The sequence below is a fragment of the Aedes albopictus genome, chromosome 2 (assembly GCF_035046485.1).
Source record: "Aedes albopictus strain Foshan chromosome 2, AalbF5, whole genome shotgun sequence".
In the NCBI taxonomy this organism is placed as follows: Eukaryota; Metazoa; Arthropoda; class Insecta; order Diptera; family Culicidae; genus Aedes; species Aedes albopictus.
Window position 1 is genome coordinate 481105695 of NC_085137.1, and position 25338 is coordinate 481131032.

The 25338-nt window shown below is 37.9% G+C and overlaps 1 protein-coding gene and 1 long non-coding RNA gene across 4 annotated transcripts in view; one reads left to right on the plus strand and one right to left on the minus strand.

Moving 5' to 3' along the window:
• Positions 1-25338, plus strand: part of LOC109399228 (arf-GAP with dual PH domain-containing protein 1) — a 42410-nt gene that overhangs the window by 12746 nt on the left and 4326 nt on the right. For all 3 annotated transcript variants that reach the window (XM_062854114.1, XM_062854116.1, XM_062854117.1), the window contains one exon: positions 11399-12055. In XM_062854114.1, coding sequence (XP_062710098.1) covers positions 11971-12055 — 85 coding nt within the window. In that variant the 5' untranslated portion in view covers positions 11399-11970. The remainder of the gene's footprint in view (positions 1-11398; positions 12056-25338) is intronic.
• Positions 2318-3120, minus strand: LOC134287456 (uncharacterized). The gene is made up of 3 exons (XR_009997317.1): positions 3061-3120; positions 2857-2991; positions 2318-2784 (listed from the first exon to the last, which is right to left on the minus strand). It is a non-coding gene; the product is annotated as an uncharacterized LOC134287456 (long non-coding RNA).

Genomic DNA, 25338 nt, shown 5'->3' on the forward strand with positions numbered 1-25338 from the left:
TGCCCCACTGGCCAGATAACTGGGTTTAGCAGACTAAGCATTATATGTGGCAACACTATAAGCGGCATGATGGAACCGTGCCTAAGCACGCCAAGTGTTATTAGACCACTAATGTAGTTGCATTTAGTAGGTGATGAGGTACAAAAGTAACATTACAGCGTGCTTAACCATTATTGTAGCACTAAAAAAAACTCGATATACTACAACTTGAACCTATACTTGAGCATCGTTCGAAGCCGTAAAATGCAAAATATTGCATAGATTAAGTTCGTTAAATGTTGACTATACACAAGCTTCTATATAGTTTGAATAGTTCTTCAAATATTCGAATCACTCATGTCTGAAGTAACGTCTATTTGCATTAATGGTCGAAGCTTAGGCTCCCATGCCCCACCAGCCAGATAACTGGGTTTAGCAAACTAAACACTATATGTGGCAACACTATAAGCGGCATGATGGAACCGTGCCTAAGCGCGCTAAGTGTTATTAGTCCACTAATGTAGTTGCATTTAGTGGGTGATGAGGTACAACAGTAACATTACAGCGTGCCTAACCATTATTTTTATAGCAATTAAAAACATCAGTTGAACTAAGTCCTCGAACACAGTACATACGTCTGTTTAATTCATCGAAAGATTTAAACAAGAATGTTATGTGTTCCAGGCCTAAAGAGTGAAACTATATTAGAAGACCTTTCAGACTATAGCGTCGAAATGCAAAAGATTATTCTATTGGAAAGTTTCAAATAAGTGAAATCAGTTACAAAGCAAAAAAAATGCTTATAGAACACTGCTGAGAAGCAGGCTTTGTCCCAGTTGAAACGCAAGGCCAAGAAGAAGAGGTAATATTACAAGATTCGATAAATCTATCTATCTATTCCTCGATCTATTCTATATATAAAAATGAATTTCTGTCTTTCTGTCTGACCCTTTATCGAATCGGAAACTACTGAACTGTGAACTTTCATATTGTGTTTCCAGTTCAAAACCGAATTAGCGACATTTTTTCATTTACTTCCGCTGCTTTTGCCTTGCGTTATTATGTTTCCAGTTCAAAACCGAATTAGCGACATTTTTTCTTTTACTTGCGCTGCTTTTGCCTTGCGTTAAACACAATGTCGGAAGTGGGGCGCTGTATTGTACACCTGGTATTCTATACAGCGCCCCACTTCCGACATAGTGTACAACGCAAGGCAAAAGCAGCGGAAGTAAAAGAAAAAATGTCGCTAATTCGGTTTTGAACTGGAAACACAATATACCAGCGGCGTCATGGTTGCAATTTTTTCCGCAGTCAAGTTCGCAGATTGTGAACAATCCTCGGTACTCACTTTACGTAATTTATGTTTAGACCCTACTGTCAGAGCTGTCAGATCAGTGTAACACGCTAAATAAAATTTACACAAAAGGCAATTTACACGGAAAAAAATACACGGTTATGAATATTTATTGGGTACCGGACTGGTCACCGAAAATTTGATCGTTTTCTTTGGTACATCGAGGTCTTGAAATTAGTCTATGGTTATACACTATGTCGGAAGTGGGGCGCTGTATAGAATACCAGGTGTACAATACAGCGCCTCACTTCCAACATTGTGTTTAACGCAAGGCAAAAGCAGCGCAAGTAAAAGAAAAAATGTCGCTAATTCGGTTTTGAACTGGAAACATAATACGATTCGAATATAAATCTTATAAACGAGCGGTATATATGAGGGGCCCAGAATCAAAGGGGTGTAAGTGACCATTTTGTGACCGTATGGGAACGTTCAAAAATTACGTCCAACATTTGGGGGAGGGGGGGGGTCTAGAAAAGTGTGACAGTACGTGTATTGAGTATAGGGAAATTGCGTGACAGAGGGGGGAGGGGGGGTCTAGAAATCCCGAAAAACGATGGACGTAATTTTTGAATCTTCCCTATGCTGTGCATATCATAAAATTCTTCAGATTTCAATCTTTCAGGAACTTTTTTTTATTTTGAAACTCCATACATTTCGTATGGGACGGAAAATTGGTGAAAAACTTTAAACCTCATTTACTCGAAAGTGGGTTTTTGTCACTTACACCCCTTTGCTTCTAATCCCTTCATATATATATATAGGTACACACAGGGCCGGATCTAAGGGGGGGCCCGGGCCCCGGGCCCCCACATTTTAGGGGCCCCCACAAAAACCTTTTTTGGTTGTTAACATTAGCTTTTTTTTCATATTGCTCAAGTACTGTTCGAAAATAATGAAAACCATTTTTGGTCATCTCTCCGAGGGGCCTCCACATCCGCTCGGGCCCCGGGCCCCCACAATCCTCAATCCGGGCCTGGGTACACACTTGCCAAAGAGATTAGTGGGGTGTGAAATGCGCAATAACACTCACCTTCGGAAAGATTATTTACACTTTCCTGGGATGTATCTCCAGGAAGTTTCGCCGGATGTAAGCATCCTTGTACCTACTAGTAGTTCGACGACCCCTTCGGACTGGGTTCTTCCCTTGGCTGCGTCTGGCAGCGATCGTCTTCGACGAATTCTCAATCGTTTCCTCCTCTTCCTAATTCCTTATGTCGTCGCTTTCACCCGATCCGACCGACCGTGTTCACATTATCTGCCAATGTCCCTTCACAAAAACTTCCCCAGCACGACTTAAAGCTTCATTCTGCAACGGCTCCGGGAATCCCTACTCATCGGTCGAAAGCTTGCACTCTCCATCCCCAACCTCCTCCTCGTTTAGACAACTTCGACAACAATCGATATTTTCCCAGCAGCTGGTGCACGGCATGAACTGCTCGTACTCGATTATTCTGAAATCACACACATATAGAATAATTAAAATTATTAATCCGTGTCTCGGAAACAATTCAATAATCACTCACCTCGAACCAAAAGTGGCTAGCCCAGGATCTGAACAACGCTCTCGGTGTGTCAATATCGCAGATGCGCAGGGAGTTTCCGTATTTCGCATGCCGATAAAGCAACCCGACAGGATCTGGTCCGGATGTTTCTCAGAGCTGAGGGGCGTACATGTAAAAGATACAACGTAATGTTGCAGAATCTAAATTAAATTTAGCTTTACTTACGTATTTTGATAACAAATTCCAAAAACCTAGCAGCAAAAAAAACACCACCGTCGTCACCTTGTTTTGGTTTTTTAATATGACACACTTAAAAAAAATTACATGGAAGTGTGTACGATTTACTCATTTCAAAAATTAAAATAAAAAACCCGATTTAATCCACCTATGGTGAACAGAACCCTTCTTACACTTATTAAAAATATTGTTGTATTATGCGTATTAAGCAAATTTATTTTGTGTGGTTGACCAAAAGTTCTAGAAAATATTGTGGATTTGACATCTAGTGAATTGGTTCCCAAAATAGCATCAGACCATGGACTTACCAGAAATGCCAGACACCTCCCAGAATCTTATATGGAATGTTAAAAAAATGGCAGCTATATTATCGCTCAATTAAAAATTAGAAATTAGCAATAAACTTGATCAAAATCGCCTAACACTTTGTATGGGTGGAACAATAAAAGTTTCGGTTTTTGTTGAATAACTGGCAATCCTATGAATATTTTTCAATAGTTTTTTGTGCAGCTGATAAAAATAAGGAACACCTCTCTGTTATCAAAGTCTTTGATAGTTTTGATATTATTTTTGTGAGATATTGGCTATTGCTAATTTTTGCCGTTTCAGTGCGCGTTAATATTTTAGTCTAAAATAATAGCTTTCATATTCTGGAATATTGTATCTTTTGTTAACTGCCAAATAATCTTGAATCGATTAACAAATGGATAAGAAAATCAGTGAGATTCACTTTGTCTAATATCTCTTAATCAGTCGAATAAATTAGCTCCGAAGTACTTGGTATTCATGGTTATGGTGTAAAAAGGACAAAAATTATATATCTACTAAGTTAATCAGTTTTGGCATTAACTAGTTATTTTGGCTGTCCGGTTCTTGCATTTTTCCCACAATATATAAATTCAAAGCTTTCATTTAACATACCCAAGCAACACACATGTTATATAAAAGTTACGACAGCGCAAGTTTTGGTTGTATATGAGTTTATTAGACGTAATTTCAACACAATGTTAGAATTACGTCAAATTAACTTCTATACAACCAAAACTTGCGCTGTCGTAACTCCTATATAACATGTGTGTTGCTTGGGTATTGTTAGTTTTCATAAAATTCATGTGTATTTGTAATTTGTTAATTATAATTTTGTTGAAAACAATAACCTGCTAGAATACACTTTGTATGAAATCAGCATAATTTATTGAAAAATAATTTCCCATAGACTGGTGAAAAACTAATGCAAGATAACAAGTGAATATAATAATAAAAAAGAATTTATTGAAATACTCTTCGTAAGATATCTCAGTAATCAAATGTCGAATCGAAATAAAATTTCAGGGCCTTCTACAAGGATATTGTAGCTTTCATTTGGTGGTTAGAGAACCCAAATCGGTTGACAGATGGCTGAGATATTTATTATGGTACCCTTGGTCCAAAATCTCTCAAAAAGTTAATCTGTATTACTCCCAAGTACTCTTTGAAAGATATCTCGGTAATCAAATGTCCAATCCTAATGAAATTGTATAGGGTTCTACTAAAATGTTGTAGCTTTCATTTGGTGCCAGGATAACCGAAATCGGTTCACAGACGGCTAAGATATTTATTATTATACAATTGTTCAAAAATCTCAAAAAGTTTAGTTGTATAAATCCTAAGTACTCTTCGAAAGATATCTCTGTAACCAAATGTCCAATCGAAATAAAATTTCTGGGCGATCTACTTGGATGCTGTAGCTTTCATTTGGTGCCAAGAGAACTTAAATCGATTGACAAACGGCCGCAATATTTATTATGATACACTTGGTCAAAAATCTCAAAAAGTTTAGAAATATGACTCATAAGTACTCTTCGAGAGATATCTCGGTAACCAAACGTCCAATCGAAAAAAAATTTAATAGCGTTCTACTAGGATGTAGTAGCTTTCATTTGCTTCCAAGAGAACTCGAACCGGTTGACAGACGGCTGAGAAACGTGCGTGACTTTTTTTTGTAACGCACATACACACACACACACATACACACATACACACATACACACACACACACACATACAGACATTTGCTCAGTTCGTCGAGCTGAGTTCATTGGTATATGAGACTCGGCCCTCCGGGCCTCGGATCGAAAGTCGGTTTTTCGAGCGATATTTATACCCTTCTTATGGGTGTAAGAAGGGTAAAAAGGCTTTTCCTACATACATTCCGTGATATTTTTGCTACTGTTTATTAAGCTCAAATATTACAAAGAGATAGTAGCTTTTATGTATTTGATGCAATTGCATTTTCATGTAGAGCTAACTTGGGAAACCAGATTTGGTCATAAAAAAGGCTTTTCCTACATACATTCCGTGATATTTTTGCTACTGTTTATTGAGCTCAAATATTACAAAGAGATAATAGCTTTTATGTATTTGATGCAGTTGCATTTTCATGTAGAGCTAGCTTGAGAAACCAAATTTGATCATAAATAAAAAAGGCTTTTCCTACATACATTCCGTGATATTTTTGCTACTGTTTATTAAGCTCAAATATTACAAAGAGATAGTAGCTTTTATGTATTTGATGCAATTGCATTTTCATGCAGAGCTCCTTGAGAAACCAAATTTGATCATAAAAAAAGGCTTTTCCTACATACATTCCGTGATATTTTTGCTACTGTTTATTAAGCTCAAATATTACAAAGAGATAGTAGCTTTTATGTATTTGATGCAATTGCATTTTCATGCAGAGCTCCTTGAGAAACCAAATTTGATCATAAAAAAAAGGCTTTTCCTACATACATTCCGTGATATTTTTGCTACTGTTTATTAAGCTCAAATATTACAAAGAGATAGTAGCTTTTATGTATTTGATGCAATTGCATTTTCATGTAGAGCTAACTTGGGAAACCAGATTTGGTCATAAAAAAGGCTTTTCCTACATACATTCCGTGATATTTTTGCTACTGTTTATTGAGCTCAAATATTACAAAGAGATAATAGCTTTTATGTATTTGATGCAGTTGCATTTTCATGTAGAGCTAGCTTGAGAAACCAAATTTGATCATAAATAAAAAAGGCTTTTCCTACATACATTCCGTGATATTTTTGCTACTGTTTATTAAGCTCAAATATTACAAAGAGATAGTAGCTTTTATACATTTGATGCTATTGCATTTTCATGCAGAGCTCCTTGAGAAACCAAATTTGATCATAAAAAAAGGCTTTTCCTACATACATTCCGTAATATTTTTGCTACTGTTTATTAAGCTCAAATATTACAAAGAGATAGTAGCTTTTATGTATTTGTTGCAATTGCATTTTCATGCAGAGCTCCTTGAGAAACCAAATATGATCATAAAAAATCTGTTGACAAACGTCTGAGAAATGTATTATGATACATTTTATCAAAAATCTCTCAAAAGCGTAAATTTCATTACTCCTTAGTACTCGTGGAAAGATATCTCGGAAACAAAATGTCCAAACGGCATGAAATTTAATAGCATACTACTTGGATGCTGTAGCTTTCATTTAATGCTGAGAGAACTCAAATCGATTGCACACGGCTGATTCATTTATTATGAAGCATTTTGTCAAAGACCTCTTAAAAAGTTAAGTTGTATTACTCCAAAGTACTCCCCGAAAGATATCTCGGTTACAAAATGTCCAATCGGAATGAAATTCAAAAGCGTTCTTCTAGGGTGCAGTAGCTTTCGTTTCGGGCCTTAAGAACCCGAATCGGTTGATAGACGGCTGAGAAATTTATGGTGATACACTTTGTCAAAAATATCTAAAATAATTAAGTTGTACTACTCCCTAGCACTCTTTGAAAGATATCTCGGTAACCGAACGTCCAATCAAAAAAAAAATCAATAGCGTTCTACCAGGATGTAGTAGCTTTCGTTTGGGGCCTTAAGAACCCAAATCGGTTGATAGACGGCTGAGAAATTTATGGTGATACACTTTGTCAAAAATATCTAAAATAATTAAGTTGTACTACTCCCTAGCACTCTTTGAAAGATATCTCGGTAACCGAACGTCCAATCAAAATAAAATTCAATAGCGTTCTACTAGGATGTAGTAGCTTTCATTTGCTTCCAAGAGAACTCAAATCGGTCAACAGATGGCTGAGAACCGTGAGTGACATTTTTTTGTAACATACATACACACATACACACACACACACACACATACACACACACGCACATACAGACATTTGCTCAATTCGTCGAGCTGAGTTGATTGGTATATGTGACTCGGCCCTGCGGGCCTCGGATCGAAAGTCGGTTTTCCAAGCGGTATTTATACCCTTCTTATGGGTGTAAGAAGGGTAAAAAAGGCTTTTCCTACATACATTCCGTGATATTTTTGCTACTGTTTATTAAGCTCAAATATTACAAAGAGATAGTAGCTTTTATGTATTTGATGCAATTGCATTTTCATGTAGAGCTAACTTGGGAAACCAGATTTGGTCATAAAAAAGGCTTTTCCTACATACATTCCGTGATATTTTTGCTACTGTTTATTGAGCTCAAATATTACAAAGAGATAATAGCTTTTATGTATTTGATGCAGTTGCATTTTCATGTAGAGCTAGCTTGAGAAACCAAATTTGATCATAAATAAAAAAGGCTTTTCCTACATACATTCCGTGATATTTTTGCTACTGTTTATTAAGCTCAAATATTACAAAGAGATAGTAGCTTTTATACATTTGATGCTATTGCATTTTCATGCAGAGCTCCTTGAGAAACCAAATTTGATCATAAAAAAAGGCTTTTCCTACATACATTCCGTAATATTTTTGCTACTGTTTATTAAGCTCAAATATTACAAAGAGATAGTAGCTTTTATGTATTTGTTGCAATTGCATTTTCATGCAGAGCTCCTTGAGAAACCAAATATGATCATAAAAAATCTGTTGACAAACGTCTGAGAAATGTATTATGATACATTTTATCAAAAATCTCTCAAAAGCGTAAATTTCATTACTCCTTAGTACTCGTGGAAAGATATCTCGGAAACAAAATGTCCAAACGGCATGAAATTTAACAGCATACTACTTGGATGCTGTAGCTTTCATTTGATGCTGAGAGAACTCAAATCGATTGCACACGGCTGATTCATTTATTATGAAGCATTTTGTCAAAGACCTCTTAAAAAGTTAAGTTGTATTACTCCAAAGTACTCCCCGAAAGATATCTCGGTTACAAAATGTCCAATCGGAATGAAATTCAAAAGCGTTCTTCTAGGGTGCAGTAGCTTTCGTTTCGGGCCTTAAGAACCCGAATCGGTTGATAGACGGCTGAGAAATTTATGGTGATACACTTTGTCAAAAATATCTAAAATAATTAAGTTGTACTACTCCCTAGCACTCTTTGAAAGATATCTCGGTAACCGAACGTCCAATCAAAAAAAAAATCAATAGCGTTCTACCAGGATGTAGTAGCTTTCGTTTGGGGCCTTAAGAACCCAAATCGGTTGATAGACGGCTGAGAAATTTATGGTGATACACTTTGTCAAAAATATCTAAAATAATTAAGTTGTACTACTCCCTAGCACTCTTTGAAAGATATCTCGGTAACCGAACGTCCAATCAAAATAAAATTCAATAGCGTTCTACTAGGATGTAGTAGCTTTCATTTGCTTCCAAGAGAACTCAAATCGGTCAACAGATGGCTGAGAACCGTGAGTGACATTTTTTTGTAACATACATACACACATACACACACACACACATACACACACACGCACATACAGACATTTGCTCAATTCGTCGAGCTGAGTTGATTGGTACCGTCGTTGGGGGTGAGAATGGGTCAAAAAAGGATACTCAAAGATTGTTTGTTAAATAACAAATGCAGTTGAAGTCAGAATAACTTTTTATTTGGTATGTATACTCTTCTATATGGTAATGATAGTTTAGCAAGAAAGTATCACTTTATATGAATTGTCTGCTAAACTACAAATGATTGAAAATTGACCCAATCTCACCCCTTAGAGGGGGTGAGAATGGGTCAAAGTATTCGAAGTCGCCTATCTAAGAATACAAGTTAATTTTATTGATCATATCTAGTAAACCTTCTTAAAATACAGTGTAACCATGACGAATAAAAACTTAGGTAATTTTAAAAGATGATTAACCCTTATGTGGCCGGCAGGGTACCCGGGTACCCAGCACCCATTTAAAATACACGGTGTAGAAAAAAGCAAAAAGTTTGCCGGCTACATAACGGTTAATCCACCTAAAAGGGCTAATACAATCGAAAAAATGGTTGAAACTTGATAAAATAAAGTTTGTATGTTGTATCACCAATTTTAGCCACCATAATCATCCTCATTTAAAGTTTCAACCTCCATGAGAGGAGGGGAGATTACATACAATAAGGGGGAGGCGCATTAAAAGATTTATTGAAAAAAAAAAACGACGTTCGTTCGTCTTCCGAAATTTTGTCATGTTGCCAGTTTTATGGCCCGGTATTTCCTGGATGCCACTACCGTCTGGTAGTTTCACGATATTTCCATAAAATTTAAAAAAAATAGTGGGGTAGAATAATGCTATCAAGTATATTTTGTGAGCTTACGATATTGCAGTACATTAAAAATTAGCTGATGATCAGAGGAGCTGTCCAAACGCATGGGTTTATTGTTATAAATGATTTTAGGCACTAAACGTATGAACACTCGCTTGACACTTCTTCGACATATTTTCGGAAAAAAGTGCTTTTATGAAGATACGTAAACATGGCACCACTCTAACGTCAAATGGGGACTGGATAACAAGTCGATTTTTTAGTTAAGATTATGTGCACTCGATAACTTGCTTGACCCAATCTCACCCCCATTCTTAATATTTAGACATAGGGTCGAAAATATTGAATTTTTAAATAAAAAGTGCATTGACAGTCCGCTTTTATCGTTGCATCAACCAGGTTATACCTACAGCTAATCACTTATAAGAACATGTATGGTTAGGTACTTGTGTGAAACATTACGAAGGAGAAATTTTTTCAGAGTTATTTACTAGTAGTTTCATCATATAAGTTTAGCCACAAATTTAACAAAAAAACGATTATTGCTAAACATCTTATTCTGCATCATGATGTATAAAAACATCTTCTCTTTGAAATAATATAAAGTTTTCAATATTAATTAGCGATAGTTGATGAGCTATTTCAAATTTTATGTTTCTCCGTTTTGACCCAATCTCACCCCCCAGACCCATTGTCACCCCTATCGACGGTATATGTGACTCGGCCCTGCGGGCCTCGGATCGAAAGTCGGTTTTCCAAGCGGTATTTATACCCTTCTTATGGGTGTAAGAAGGGTAAAAAAGAACCCAAAAGTAAAAAATGTTTTTTTTTTAATTTTGCGTTCGATTTGAATAGGTCGTAACAGGGGGGGCGACACTAGTTTTGCCAAGCCAAAAAACCTCAAAAAAAAGCTGAAAAAGCCCAAAAAAGTCGCTAAAACCCGCAAAAGTTTTGCAGGTTTTACCGGGTTTTTTCGACTTTTTCGGCTTTTTTGGGGGTTTTTCAGCTTGGCAAAACTAGTGTCGCTCCCCCCGGGTCGTAAGTATGCTGTGATTTCTACAGTTATTGTTCTCTTGCAGTAATGGTAGAATTACTAAATTCCCTAAAAAGGGAAATCAAATGAAACAATACAATCTGATGTTAATCTATTGTTAGCCAATAGAAAATACTGTAACAATTGAATCTAATGTTAATCTATTGTAACGAATCAAATTTAAACAAGTACTCTACAATTCATTTACAATAGAATTCACTGTTAACATAAGAATCTATTGTTATTCTACAGTTCTTCCAATAGACTCAATGGTTCGTTTTTATCCGGGAAGACCGAGTGCGCATTCCAGTGGTGAACTAAATGCGCAATATTATTTTGTTTGTGTATATTGTAAATCGATTATTTATTATTCGATTATTTTGGAACAAAAAACTTTGACACCCCTAACATCTTTTTTCAGGAATGTCACCTTGCACGGTAAACAAAAATTGATCAAAACACAATTATTGACTTTTTCTGACAGCAGGTGGTGCTGTAATCATTTGTAAACGGCGTCTTCATGTCGTTGTATGTGAAAACACGAAGTGACCTATATTGTTAATATAGTATATTTGTTTACTCCCTAGCAGATCTAAAACAAAAGTTACTACATATCGTAATTCGAAAAATCCAAGAAATGTTTCCATCTGTCCAATCCAAAATGTGATTAAATTTTGCATCATAAAAAATTTTAATAAAAAAAATTGAAAAAATCTCTAACAGCGCCCAATCGTGAGTCGCAAACCAAAATAAGTTGGGAACCTATACCATAGAGGAAAAAAAACAATCCACAGCGCAACCATCATCATCACCATCTCGGTCGTGGTCAGCAGCGGAAGCAGTGCGCGATTGTGAGTGAAATAGGTACCTACCCGTCGACCCGTCCTATCTCTCTGCGTATACAGTAGTGCAGTATGGAGTAAATTTCGGTGGCGCATCGGAAACGGGAAAACCGACCGCAAGAAGTGCAGCAGTGCAATCCGGAAGAAGTACACCGTATAGTGAAGAAGAAAGTTTACTTACTGGCGCTGAGCTGATGCAGAAGCAGCAGTAGGTGAAGAAAAGTTGAATCACTGGAAAGTCCCCTCGCCCCGAAGGCGACGACGACCATCGCGCGTACTAAATACCTGAAATTTTTTGGTCGGTCGGGTGTTGTTGACGTGCGAGGTGTGGTGTGTTTTGATTATTCAGGAAAACGTAAGGAAAAGCCAAATCAGTGCAGTGTGTTGTGAAGAAAAAGGTGTTGCAAAGTAGAGAAGTCGACGACGAGTCATCACCTTCATCAGGAGCCTCGCCGCGCCAGTGCAGTGCCTGCAAAACTAGGGAAAAGGGCGGAGTGCGAGATTGACGACGACAACGGCGACGGATGATGGCCGATCAGAATGAAAAAATCCTACACCGTCTGCTGCAGATTGATGGTAACAACGAGTGCACGGATTGCGGAGCAAAATGTACGTACTAATTACGATCTAGTATTTTTCTTGCGAGCAGAGTGCACATTGGGAAAATACCGTCCAAAAGGTGGGAAAAAATAATAACATTCTTGACACAAAGCCCTAATTGAAAATCTATACCTTATTCTGAAGAAGAAAAAAACACTCGAACACCATTCAGATAGTGTTATGTTATGTACCAAAGTCGCCCAAAGAGTGAGTTATGATGCCTGTTTTGTCCCAGTTCCCCTACAATTACAGCCACTGGGATTACTTGACAGTAGTAAATATTTCGTTCTGTTCAAGTAAAATATTGCTACATGTATTAGTTACAAGTACATATAGGAAATTTTGAGTTGTTTGGTGTAAGATCATTTGGCATAAAAGGGTGCATCCCAAATCAAATGTAAATTATGCCACATGACTAATTGACCGTTATGCCAAATGTCTTAATGCTAGTCGACCGTATTTCAAATATCTACGCTAGTGAACAACCCTAAGGTTATAAGCAAAAATTGCTCAAAATCGGCCCATTTAAGGGCTACATAGAAATATTTCTTGGCAAACTAACTTTCGTAGGAGAAACTTCTATCAAGGAAACCTTGTGAACCTGCGGTTTGCAACTTTCGGTAAAAACGAAATGACAAACTTGCGTATCATGCCTCGAGCATGTCTGCTAGTCAACGACGCGATCGTTGCTACACACGTCTCTGAATTAAACACCAGAGATGTATATGCTGTTACAATTGATGTTTCTGTTGGAAACCTCAACAGGAAATACGTCTATTGTTCGGATTATTTACCCTACGGATGCTTTCAAACAAGTAATCGCATGCTCAGCATAGCAAGTGGGCAGCTCAGATAGTAACTTGAGAGGCTCCAGTTTGATGGAGTACTTTAGTAGTACGGATCTCGGATTACTTAACATAGGCAACCGTCCAATCTTCATGGTATCTGCTAGAGAGGAAGTGTAAGATATAACGCTTTGCTCTAGCGGCATTAGTCACCAGATGACTAATTGGCATGTGTCTGATGAACAATCTTTATCTAACCATCGAAACATTTGTGTTCAATGTTATTTCGCAAACTTCGCGTAGTAGGAATCCCCGGTCAACCAACCGAGATCTCTACTGATTTGGTTGGCTTAGCTTCATGAGTTGGTCCGGCAAGTCCTTAAACGTCAATAGGTAGACGTTTTTCCCGGTGAAAAGACAACGCAGATCGGCAAATGCCAGGGGGTGCGTTGATAATAGCAGAATAGCAGAATTTATTCCTAAATCCCAAACGGGATATTACTGAAAAGTTTATTCCGAAAGTAGGTCGTGCGTCGTTATGCAGTTTCAGACCTCTTTCTTCTGAAATACTTTGAACGCCTTGTGGATCATCGCATCCATGATGTTCATCTGGCCAACGTGCCTCTTTATGTGAACCAACATGCCTACCAATCTGGTAAGTCCACTGGGACTATTTTACACAAGGTTGTTTACGACGCACGGAGTCATGGTATATCTCCAAATATTTCCAATTGAATTTACCAAATGCTCAAAAACCGACATCTTTTTCTCGACATTGCGTCAAGCAGCGATAAGGAAATTGAGTGTTTGTGGATGCCCCCAAGGGGGAGTCTTAACACCGCTTTTGTGGAATCTCGTAGCAGATGCATCATTGATGAAACTTAATAATAGCGGGTTTCCTACTTATGATTTTGCCGACGACTACCTACCTAGCATTGTTAGTTCTTATGTGCATCAGCACCCTTTTCGACCTGATGCAAAGCGCCCTTCAGGTAGTTGAAGGAGGTGTTACCAATATGGCGTTTCGGTTAATCCGGGTAAAACATATATTATTCTTTTCACGGAAAGGCGAAACCGTAATGGCGTCTCTTTGATTCTGAAATCAATGTGACTGAGCAGTACTTTACCTGCTGTTGGAGTTATTGTTGATTCCAAGCTTTCTTGGACACCTCATATTGAGTTCAGAAGCAAAAAAGCTTATATGGTCTTCGGCCAATGCCAGCGAACCTTTGGTAAAACTTGGGGTCTAAAACCCAAGTATATCAAATGGATTTACATAACTGTTGTTCGGCCAATATCGGCCCATGGTCTTTTTTTTATAGGAGCACAAGGGCGAAGTGAGAACAATCCAATCAAAATCTCCAAAAGGTGTGCTCTTTTCATAAATCTTTCTTATGAAACTAGTCACAACAAGCACGATCAATTTTCAGAAGGTGTTTTTATGACATCCATACTTTAGAGATCTGACAAAAATTCATTAGGTATTCTGATTTAGTTCGTTGGTTTACTTCGCTGGGGGTGGTTTTGCAAATAAAATAAATTAAAGATTCCGGAGAAAACAAACAGTTCTGACTGTATGATAGTTTTTGGAAGATTCAAGACAATGTTGATAATTCCTCCAAGTAAAAAAGTATGGGGAAAATCATCAGACACAAGATTTTATGTGTGCTTGACGGGATTTATCCAGACGTTTCACTGATAATTACTCCAGCATATTCACTGGGAACTTTTCCAGGAGATTCTCTGAAGATAGTTCCAATAATTACGCTGGGAACTCCAGGAGTTTCGTTGAAAATTCCTCTAAGTATTCTAAGTAAGAGTTATACTTTCGCGGAAACTCCTCTAGAAGTACAACTGGGAATTTATCTAGGATTTCCATCGCTAACTTCCCACAACTTCAACCGGAAATTCCAAAAGTTCTATCCAGACCGGATACAACACGTGTAACATTCTCTGGGCAATTCTGCAGCAGTTCCACAGGAGATTCCTTCTACGAATTTACCGGATAAACTACTGAAGGAATTCCCGGAGGATCTGCTAAAGGAATTTCCGGAGAAAAACTTTATACAATCTTAGAGGTATTCGGGAATTTTTGAGGAATTTTCGGAAATTTATCTAGAAGTTCCACCGAAAAGTTCTCTAGGAGTTTCACCGGGTATTTCAATACTATACTCCGGGTGAATTCCCGCATGAGTTCCACCGATTATTCTTGTAGGAGTTCCACAGGAGGAGAAGAGCTTCCCGGATAAACTTCTAAAGGAATTCCCGGAAGATCTGCTCAAGGAATTTCCGGAGAAAATCCTAATCTTTCAATTTCTGATGGAATTCATGAAAGAAATCCTGATACAACTCCTAGAGAAATTCCCAGTGGAACAGCTACAAGAGTCCCAGTAATGTTCTTAGTGAAATTTTTGAAACTTCTGTAGGAATTATCGATGGGACTCCTGTGGGACTCCTAGAGGAATTTCTGGCGATACTTCTGGAGTCCCCCCTGGAGGTATCTAAGTGTGAATTCTCTGAGGAATCCCTGATGGAAGGTCTAGAGAATCTCTCGGTACCTAGATCTCATCGAGGAATTACGTCCAATTTATGGCATGAAATTGTTACTGCAATTCTGCGTCTATTTGTACCAAAAAGTCATTATACTTTACTTGTTAGTTTCGTCATTTTAAAATGTTGGAATTAAAAAAAAAATCTGAAGAAAATCACCAGAAACAAGTTTTTTTATGTGTACTTAACGAGATTCATATACTTATGGTTCACGGTTTACCGGAAATTACAGCAGACAATTCACTGTGAACTGCTCCAGGGAATCCTTTGAGAATACGTCCAAGAATTAGACTGGCAACTCAAGGTGCTTCGCCGAAAATTGATCTAGAAGTTCTACCGGCAACTCCCACAGGATCTCCGCCGAGAACTTCTCTAGCAATTCTAAAGGAATTCCGCAAGAGTTCCCCTACGTCTTCAACCGAAAATTTCGCTTTTACTTTCACAATTATTTTATTATATTAGGAGACCCAGCCTGAATTCCCGCAAGAGTTCCTCCCAAATATTCCTCCAGGAGTTCCACAGGAGGAGAAGCATTTATCGGATAAATTGCTGATTGAATTCCCGAAGGTTCTGCTAGAGGCATTCACTGAGAAAATCTTTTATAAATTACTGGAGGAATTCGCGAAAGAATTTTTGGTGGAACTTCTGGAAGAATTTATTTATTTATTTATTTATTTATTTATTTATTCATAACAATTCTTGCGACGTAAGACTCTGTCTTTTATGTTGCCACAAAATGGTTTAAAATTCAAGTTCAAATATTTAATAACTTAATATAACTTTACTGCAATTCTTAAATCTAAATAGTTCCTGAAGGTTCCTTTAATCGCCATCTAATTCATGTTGCTAAATGTTGAGAGAAGATTCCGCTTGAATCCACTGCTAGAGGTACATAGTTTCATGCTGACAGGTAACGTGTTCCATGGTACGTGGTAATCTTAGAGTAACTCGTCTAACAAGAACAAGTAGTTAGGGGTCTCGGGGCAAATTAGCTTATGAAAGTTCAGACATAATCTATATTCAAGGAATCGCCAGAATGAACATCCAAGCAATGTTTCGTGCAGATGCGAAACTCTTGAGCGCCAGGACAAGTTATGAACGTAGCGTACACAACAATTCAGTGCCAATCGCAATCTATTCAGTATAGCCAGAGATGCGTTACTGTAGATAAACTCACAGAAAATAAAATGGGGTAACATAAGTGCTTTGAAAAGTTTAGTTTTTGTTTGTATATCAAGATGCCTAGTTGTTAAGTTTAATTGTTTCCGTAGTAAATTTTCCTACATTGTTGATTTACCTAGGCATCCCAAGAAAGATTTGATATGATTATCATTCCAAGGTTAGAGGTTTGATTAACAAACTCAATTTTCTTATCATTAAGAAAAAAAATCAGGAATTCTTGGCGAAGATCGTGACCTGTTTATGAGCATAGCCATTGTTTTGGTGGGATTTATCATAAGTAGGTTTCTCTTGGACAAATCGTTTAATATTCGAAAATCGGAGTTTATTTTTCTTGCCATTTTAGTAATGTTATATTTCCTATCACTACAAAACAAAAAAGGTGAACAGAACCATATTCTAGAACCGATGGTAAATTATTAATAAACAGAGAAAACAATAATAGCCCCAGAATTGAACCTTGAGGTACACCCGACTCAATTTGTGCAAAGGAGGAAAATTCTCCGTTATGCATGGGTTGACTGTCAAAACTAAAATTTGAAGAAAAATAATTGTTGATCTCAATCGAAGAAGCGTCACAAATATTGTCACATGTTCTGTCTTTTGAAATTCCTAATTTTTTTTTAACATTTCTAGCGTAACATTTGAAAAGGGCCTATCTGCAAAACGTAAACATTGAGAAAATCGCATGAGAAGATTACCTCCCAGATTAGTTAATCCTATTTAAAAACGAAAGACTTTTTTAGGTGTTTTATTCCATCTATTGACACATATGGGAATCTACTTTATGGTTCTGTGCATTATTTGCATCATACTTTAGCAAAAAATCCATAAATAATGTATTTTGAACATGAGCGGCAGATAGGCCCTTTTACAATCTAAAAATCAGTTAGGCCCTTTCAGTTAGGACCTTTTATCGTCGGCAATTTCAGTTAGGCCCTTTTATTTTTTTCTTATTTTTAGCTAATTTTAATTATTCTGGATTATTATTATCGATAATTCAAGGAAAGTTAAAGAGCTACTCAAAATTATTGGAAAAAATGAAAAATAACCCAAATTGACAGAAGGGCCTATCTGATTTGAAGGAAAAATTTCAGTTAGGCCCTTTTATTTTTTCTTAATTTTAGCTAATTTGAAATATTTTGGATTTATTTCCATATATAATTCAAGCAAAGTTAAAGAACTACTAAAAATTATTGGAAAATATGAAAAATAATCAAAATTAACAAAAGGGCCTATCTGATTTGAAAGGTAATTTTCAGTTAGGCCCTTTTGAATGCAGTTAGGCCCTAAAAGATTATTCAATTTCAGATAGGCCCTTTTAAAATTTATTTAAAATACGGGTAAAATAGCTCTTTTCTCATTGATTAAGGTGTTATGGGATAGCTTAGGTAGATATTGATAGGAATAGTGAAAAATCGGGTTTGTTTACATTTTGCAGATAGGCCCTTTTCAAATGTTACGCTAGATTTTTCTACAGTTGCTTATCAGATAAATTGGTGTTAATACAACGTTTCTCATAGTCTTCCTTCGCTTTTCTAATCATGAAAGTGACTTTATTTCTAGTGCTTTTATACTGTAGCAAATTATCAGCTGTCTTGAATCTTAACCAATGTTTGTATGCAATATTCCTAGAGATTATCGCTCACTCAACGTCAATCCCAACCATTTTTTGCCCTAACATCTTCCTAACGAGAGACGAACCAGCCAAGGGCAGAAAGTCTCTTGAATAAAGACAAATCAATCAATCAATCTTCCTAACAACTCATATGTAACAACACTCCACAGGTTCTAAATGATAAAATCTGAGCGAAATATTCGTCGATTTAAAACAATCCCACGCAAAATTAATGAAATCTCGAAATTAAATAATTAAATTAAATTATGGCTGACAGTATGATAGTAATATTTGTTATTATTATGGTACTACACCATCACCATTCAATTACAAAATGAGGTATTGATCTTCCATCAGAACCACATAACGAGAAAGTAATTATTTTTTCCACCTTTGGAATGGGGGTTTCCCAATGTGCGTGCAGTGACAGGGGCACTCGGGGAATGTTTTATACATAGCTCGTCGTATCGAGAATAGTGCTATTTAGTATTTTAGTAGTAGTAGTCTTCTGCTACAGTATAGTATTTTAGGGCACAACGAGACACGCACAAAGCGAGAGCACCGTCTGTGGCTCATTCGATGTGACCTAATTTAGGATGAAATTGGGGATTTCCCTAAAAGTGTCATTAGTCTAGGCTAGGCGTACTTTTTATGTTGCGAATGAAATTCGAATGTCTCATTCGTACGCTCTTCGTTTTATATCGGGTGGTTCACACTGCGCTGGTCAACAGCGGCCAGGTCTGCACAATTTTTGTTTTGGTTGCCTTGTTATGTCTAGCAGCGAACGTAGGTATTTGACATTTTGCGGACTGTGTGCGTTTCTTCGTGGCGTAGACAGTAACGTGAGCTCTAGAGGAAAAATATCGTCATTTGCGACTCTAGGAACGTGAAGCATTGTCTTCTGATGAAAGTTTGCTGTTTGAAATGATTTTTCACATGTAGTCTGAGTGAATCTTTGGAGGAATTCTTGAAAAAATCGGAACAAATCTATAATGATTGAATTTATGAATAATTCTGCAAAATATTTGGTATTCAGCATTAGGTTTATTAGCATAAACTTTTATTCTAGCACTGTCTGCGAACCCCTTTTTGAACTTTGAAATAGTTGTTCAAAGAGGGACAGGAAGAGTTAGGCTTGGTTAAGCTATGGCTAAACATGAGCTACTGAAGACTTCTTTGGAGAAAGTCTTGAAGGAATCTCAAACAAATACTGACTCATTTGAGTTGCTAAAACGATCTGGATGATTCGAAGGCCTCTATAGAAGACATTAATTAATAGTACTTCAAAATTATCGTTGTAGAAGTTGTAACGGAACTTGTAAGGAATCTTACGACTTTCCATTGACATTCCTTGAAGTATTCTTACAGTTAGAATAAATTGAAGTTGAATAGATATGCAAAGAAAAACGTCAGATAATTTTCTAAAGAAGATCTCCAAGTAATCAATGAAGGAGTTTCAAAAATTATTTTTAGAAAACATGTTCAGATATTCACTGGAAAAATAAAAGGGCGTAAGTTGAAGTTTTTGTGAAAAACGTTTCCTCCAGGCCAGGCAAAATGTATACAAGTCTTTTATGTATGTTCTCCGTAATCTAATAAGTAAACAAACGTTTATAAGAAGTATTAGAAGACAAGAGCAAATCCCCAACAATTTTGTCTGCTCTATTCGGTTCACCATCTAATCTAGCCACCAACCGGGTTCGCCTCCATGTTATTTTGACTGAGAATCAACAATAGATTTGCTGCAATATTTGCGAGTCAGCTAATCCTTATCGGATGGAAGATTGAATGGATGGTAAGACAAGTTGATGACGTCAATCGAGAAGGGTTTTGATATGTAGGTACCTCTACAACAGCCCGTTTCGGTTGAGCGGTCAACTCATAATTGCATCCGAGAGAGCTAAAAACACCGAAAGCCCATTCTCATATAAGCAACGAGCGACCAACAACAGGTTTCCCTATTCCGAACTTCCCCACAACATTGCTCGAAGTCGAGAAGCGCGGATTTGGCTTAGGAACTGCGCTGCCGCTGCTGGTCGCTGCTAGCTGCTGTCGGCAATCACAACAAACATCAGTCAACGAGAACACATTAAAAACCTTCAATAATAATCACCATCGAACAATCCACAATCCCGCACATACATACACACGTGCACTCGCGCGTTGGGCATCCCATCCTTCCTTCCTTCCAACTCCACATCCACCGCCGCGCAAAGTGAGCGCATTGATCGAGCAGGAAGACGTAATAAATATAGTAAGTCCGAGAAAAGAAACAGAAGGAGAAAATCTAAAATTCTGGAGTCCATTCACCCTTCGGTGCGGATTCGACGACCCAAGAGGAAAAATACAGGGTGGGTCTGTAGAAAAACAATGTGTTGATTTGACGCTTTTTTTAGCGTAATGTTCATCGTCGACTACAGGGCAACGTTTTCCTCCATTTGGGGCCTTTGTGCATCATTTGCATCACTATACCAGCGAAAATCAAGATTTTTTCCATTGCGAAAAGATACTCGACCGATCAGGGTATCGCACTCGCCATCCTCAGCATGTGCGTTCACCGATTCGGCTATAGAAACCAAGAAAGCTAAATGCATTCCAGTATACATTATTCTTCTACTTCTTTGTGGCTCTACGTTCCCACTGGAACATAGCCTGCCTTATCTCCAACTTAGTGTTATTTGAGCACTTCAACAGTTATTAATTGAAGGGCTTTCTTTGTCAGGCAATGAATTTGTATATTGTGAGGCGAGGACAATAATACACTATGTCCAGGGAGGTTGACAAAAGCTCCCGTCCTGAACGGGAATCGAACCCGCTGTCTCCGAATTAGCGATCCCAAGCCTTATCCACAAGGCTAACTGGAGACCCCCAGCATACATTCATGAGCGCCAAATTTCTGGAAAATTTACAATCTGGTATAGATAGACTTTTCGCGGTTTTCGTAGAAAATTTTTTAATCGATTTCTTGGAGAAAAAGTTTGAATTTCTAAAGGCCAGCAGATTCTGTACCAGGGACGTAATGCCAGAAATAAGAAACATATGAAAGCTCTGGCTTCAAACCCTGCGAAAATGTTTAATAGTCGAATATTTAGACATTTTTTTCGATAAACTCTGTTAGAAAGCATAACGCGAGTTTGTAATTTCATCAGAACTCTGCTTTCAAAAAACAACATCAATTTTGGATTCTTCTAGGATACTTCAGAATTGCTATCTATCTAATCTAGGTGAAAAGTTCCCGGTTTCATCGAGTCCGAGAAAAAGCTTCCTATATCCATCTTCTCCCAGTTAAAAGGTTGAACATCTCCAACCATGGTGACTTTTCGTTCCCGGATTCCGCAAGCAACATCAGGAAGAAGTTGCTTTGAATCTGGGCAATCCGGCCCTTTAAGTAATATACTGCTCAGAGAAACACCGTCTATCGTTGCAGCTGCATTTCACACGATTGGTATCTTGTTTGTCTTCTTCTGGTTTCTTACTATTCCGACCCCAAGTATAGATAACAGTTCTCTTAGAGTTCTCTCAGGTATGTTAGATCCTCCTTTGCATGTATGGGTGGAAAAAATAGCGATCCAGTATACCTTAGAAGCTGTCATCTATACTTGGATTCCGACCGGCCGATACTACTACAACCTTCTCGGAAGCAGACCTGGTGTGATGGTTAAAGCACGACTAGGACCTGGGATCGAATCCCATTCCAGACCACTCGCAAATCCCAAGATGAACTAGCCTAGGGCTAAAAATCTCGTTAATACAGATAAAAAAACCTTCTCGGTCGGCAGGAATGAATTCCTATTTCGTGACCTGGTGAATGTATCCCTTCTGATGGTACTGGCGTAGGACACACACATCGTAGTCAGTGTCATAGTAGCTTGATCTCGAATTTGTCTTCAACTCGCCTGGTCGTGTTCTCGAGCAGTGCTCGCTTATTCTCGTCCGTTTTAGAAATCTGGATCACCAAAACACCCACTTGTTTCACCGTGAAATACTGCTTGACTATATCGTGTAAACTATCGTCAGCACGCAACCAAATTGCAACTTACGAAGTTTGAACCCTTTGGTATCGATCCGTAAAAAGCACGTCCGAGGCAGGTCTTCGCCGCTATTGGTTGTCCTACACGATCTTCTCGTATTTGTTGAGTAGCGGTTCCTCCAGTGAGTACACCTGGAGCTATGGATTCGATATCCGTAACTGATAGCTTTCGTAGGTGGTCTAAACGATCAGACAGCTCTCTGTAGCGCAATGTCTGGGCGCTGGGCTGGCAGCGCTACGGATTCTATAGTCCGGGAGTTCTCCAGCGAATATCGTTTGCTGGGTCATTTTTAGGTCATTTTTTAGAAACGTGACGAATGGACTCTCATCGATGAAGAAGGTTAATGTTTCTACACTACGCCCCTTGCTGCAGATCTGGAGAGAAATTGACTATAGATCGCTTGCCAATGGCCATTGGGATCCATCTTCTTCCACCTTTCACTCTTTCACTCGATGATCTGAATCTCCACAGGCAAGTTTAAAAAAAGAAACACCTTCGTTGGCTTCAAATTTACTGCCTTAATGTTCAATGTTAGAGCGGCAGCTGACGTAAGATTGACCGTGTATTGGCCAAACACACCTAGGTCAACCACTACAAACTACCGTACCCACTTGAACTTAACCGTTATGTTTCCGACAAACTTTTTGCTTTTTTCTACACCGTGTATTTTAAATGGGTGTTGGGTAACCGGGTACCCTGTCGGCCACCTTAGGGGTACAATTTGCTACAAACTTTTCAAATGCTTTCTAGTTAAAGAATTTCTCACAAGATGGTGTTGAAGTATGATTTAATTTATTTGATAATAACTCAGCTCAACAAAAAGATACAATGTTGCTGTTTTCTTCAAATCTATTTTTTTGATCAAACTTAGTCCGGCCATTGATAAGAAATGCGTCGAAAGTAAGAAAGAGATCCTTACTCTGATGTGAAAACCTAACAACTTTTGCTAATACCTGGACTATATGGGATCCCTTCAAGTATTCTACCTTTAAGGATTTTGTCCGGGATTTATTTAAACATATTTCCTGAGTTTTTCTTCCAGGATCTCTTTAATTGTTTCCGCAGGATTCTTTTGAGGAGTTTTCCGACATTTTCCCGTAATTACGTCAGCGATTTCCCCCTGGATTCTTTGAGAGATTATTTCCGAGATTCCTTGAGCGATTCTCCCAGGGTTCTTTCAAGGATTCATCCAGGTTTTTCTCCTAGACTTCCATTAAGAATTCTCCCTGGGATTCTTTCATAGATTCCTCCCAGGATTTCTTTGCCAACTTCTTACGTTTTTTACGGATTATTTCAGAGATATCATCAGGGATTTCTCCCGGGATTCTTCCATAGATTCCTCCCGGGATTCCTCTAGGGATTTCTCCCGAAATCCCTTCAGGGATATTTTCCGGCATACCATTAGGATGATGCTTCTTTACATATTTCTCCTGAGATTCTTTTAGAGATACTTCCATGATTTTGTCAAGAGTCCATCCAGAAATTCGTTCTGAAATCCGTCAGGAATTGAAATTCTCTCGGGGTTATTAATTGATTCCTCATGGGATTCCTTCAGGGAAACCTTCAGAATTCTATAGGAAATCTGACTCGAAATTCTTTCAGGATTCCTGCAGTATATTCAACGGGATTCCTTCTGAGAGTTTTTCAGGGATTACTCAATGATTCTTTTTTAACGATTCCATCAGGGATTTCTTTCGGGATGCCTTCAGGGATATTTTGCAGGATTCTTCATTGAATTTTCCCGGGTTTCTTCCCAAGATTCATTCTGGGAATCTTTAAAGGATTTTTTTGGGGATTTCTTTCGGAATTCATTCCGAAATTACTTCAGGATTTCATAAAAGAATTTCTTCAGGGATTCCCACAGAATTTGTTTTTAGAGATTCCTCCCGGGATTTGTTTATTTATTTATCCCGAAATTCTTTTTTGGATTTCTTCCTGCGTTTTTCCCGGAGTTTCTACTGCGATTTCCTCAAAGATTTTTTTTTTGGAATTCTTCCCAAGATTCCTTCATTGCTGCTTTCCAAATTTGCTTTTGATACGTCTCCTAGGATTTCTTTAGGAGGGATACTTCTAGAATTCTGTCAAGAATCGCACTAGGAATTCTTTCTGGAGTTTCAATAATTATTAGAATTCTCTCGGAATTCCTTCATTGACATCTCCAGGAAATCCTTCATTGATTACTCCCGGGATTCCTACATGGTTTCTTCCGGAATTATTACACGGATTATTCCAGAAATTGTATTAGCTATATATTCTTACTTGGTTATCCCTGGGGTTTTTCTAGTACTTATTTTCGGACTTTTTTCGAGGTTCCTCTTGGGATACCTCCAGAGATTCCCCTCAATTATTACTTCAGGGATAACTTCTGGGACATCCTTCCCCAGAATTGTAGTAGAGTTCTTTTTTGAGATTCTTTTGGGACTCCTCCAGAATATTCGAAGAGTTTTTTTTTATCTTCTCTCGGGGATAACTAAAAGATTTTTTTAGAAATTCCTTTAGGGACTTCTTCCGTCCTTACCATTGATTTTTTTCCGGGATACCTTCAGTGATTCCGTCCAGGTTCCCTACATTATTGAGTCCTCCCGGGATACTTCCATTGATTCTTCCCGGGATTTCTGTGGGGAATTCCTTCGAAGATTCTTTCAGTTATTCTTTTAAGGATTCGCCCCGGAATTCCTATTGGGACTTCTCCCAGGTTTCCTGTTGGCACTCTTTGAGGTATTCCTTCCGAATGAATGTATTTGGAGATTCCTCTTGGATTCTTTCTGAGATTCCTTCACTTACTCTTTCCGGATTTCTGTCAGGCGCACTACGATTGCAAAGTGCACCTTCGGCGAACCTGTTTAGATCGTATTGACCCCAGCATCCTACTAGGGTTAAGAATTTCTCCGAGAGTTTGACAGGGAATTCTTCCGAGATTCCTTTAATGATTTCTCCAGAAATTCTTTCGGAATACCTTCAGGGATTTCGCTCTGGATTCTTTCCTAGATTTCTTCTACGATTCTCTGAGGGATTTTTCTCCAATATTCTGTCTTTCAGGGATTTTATCAGGATTCTCTCAAGGACTCTTGAGTTTCTTGTAAGGACTACTCCAGAATTCTTTCATGGATCGCTCCTGGTATTCCTTTG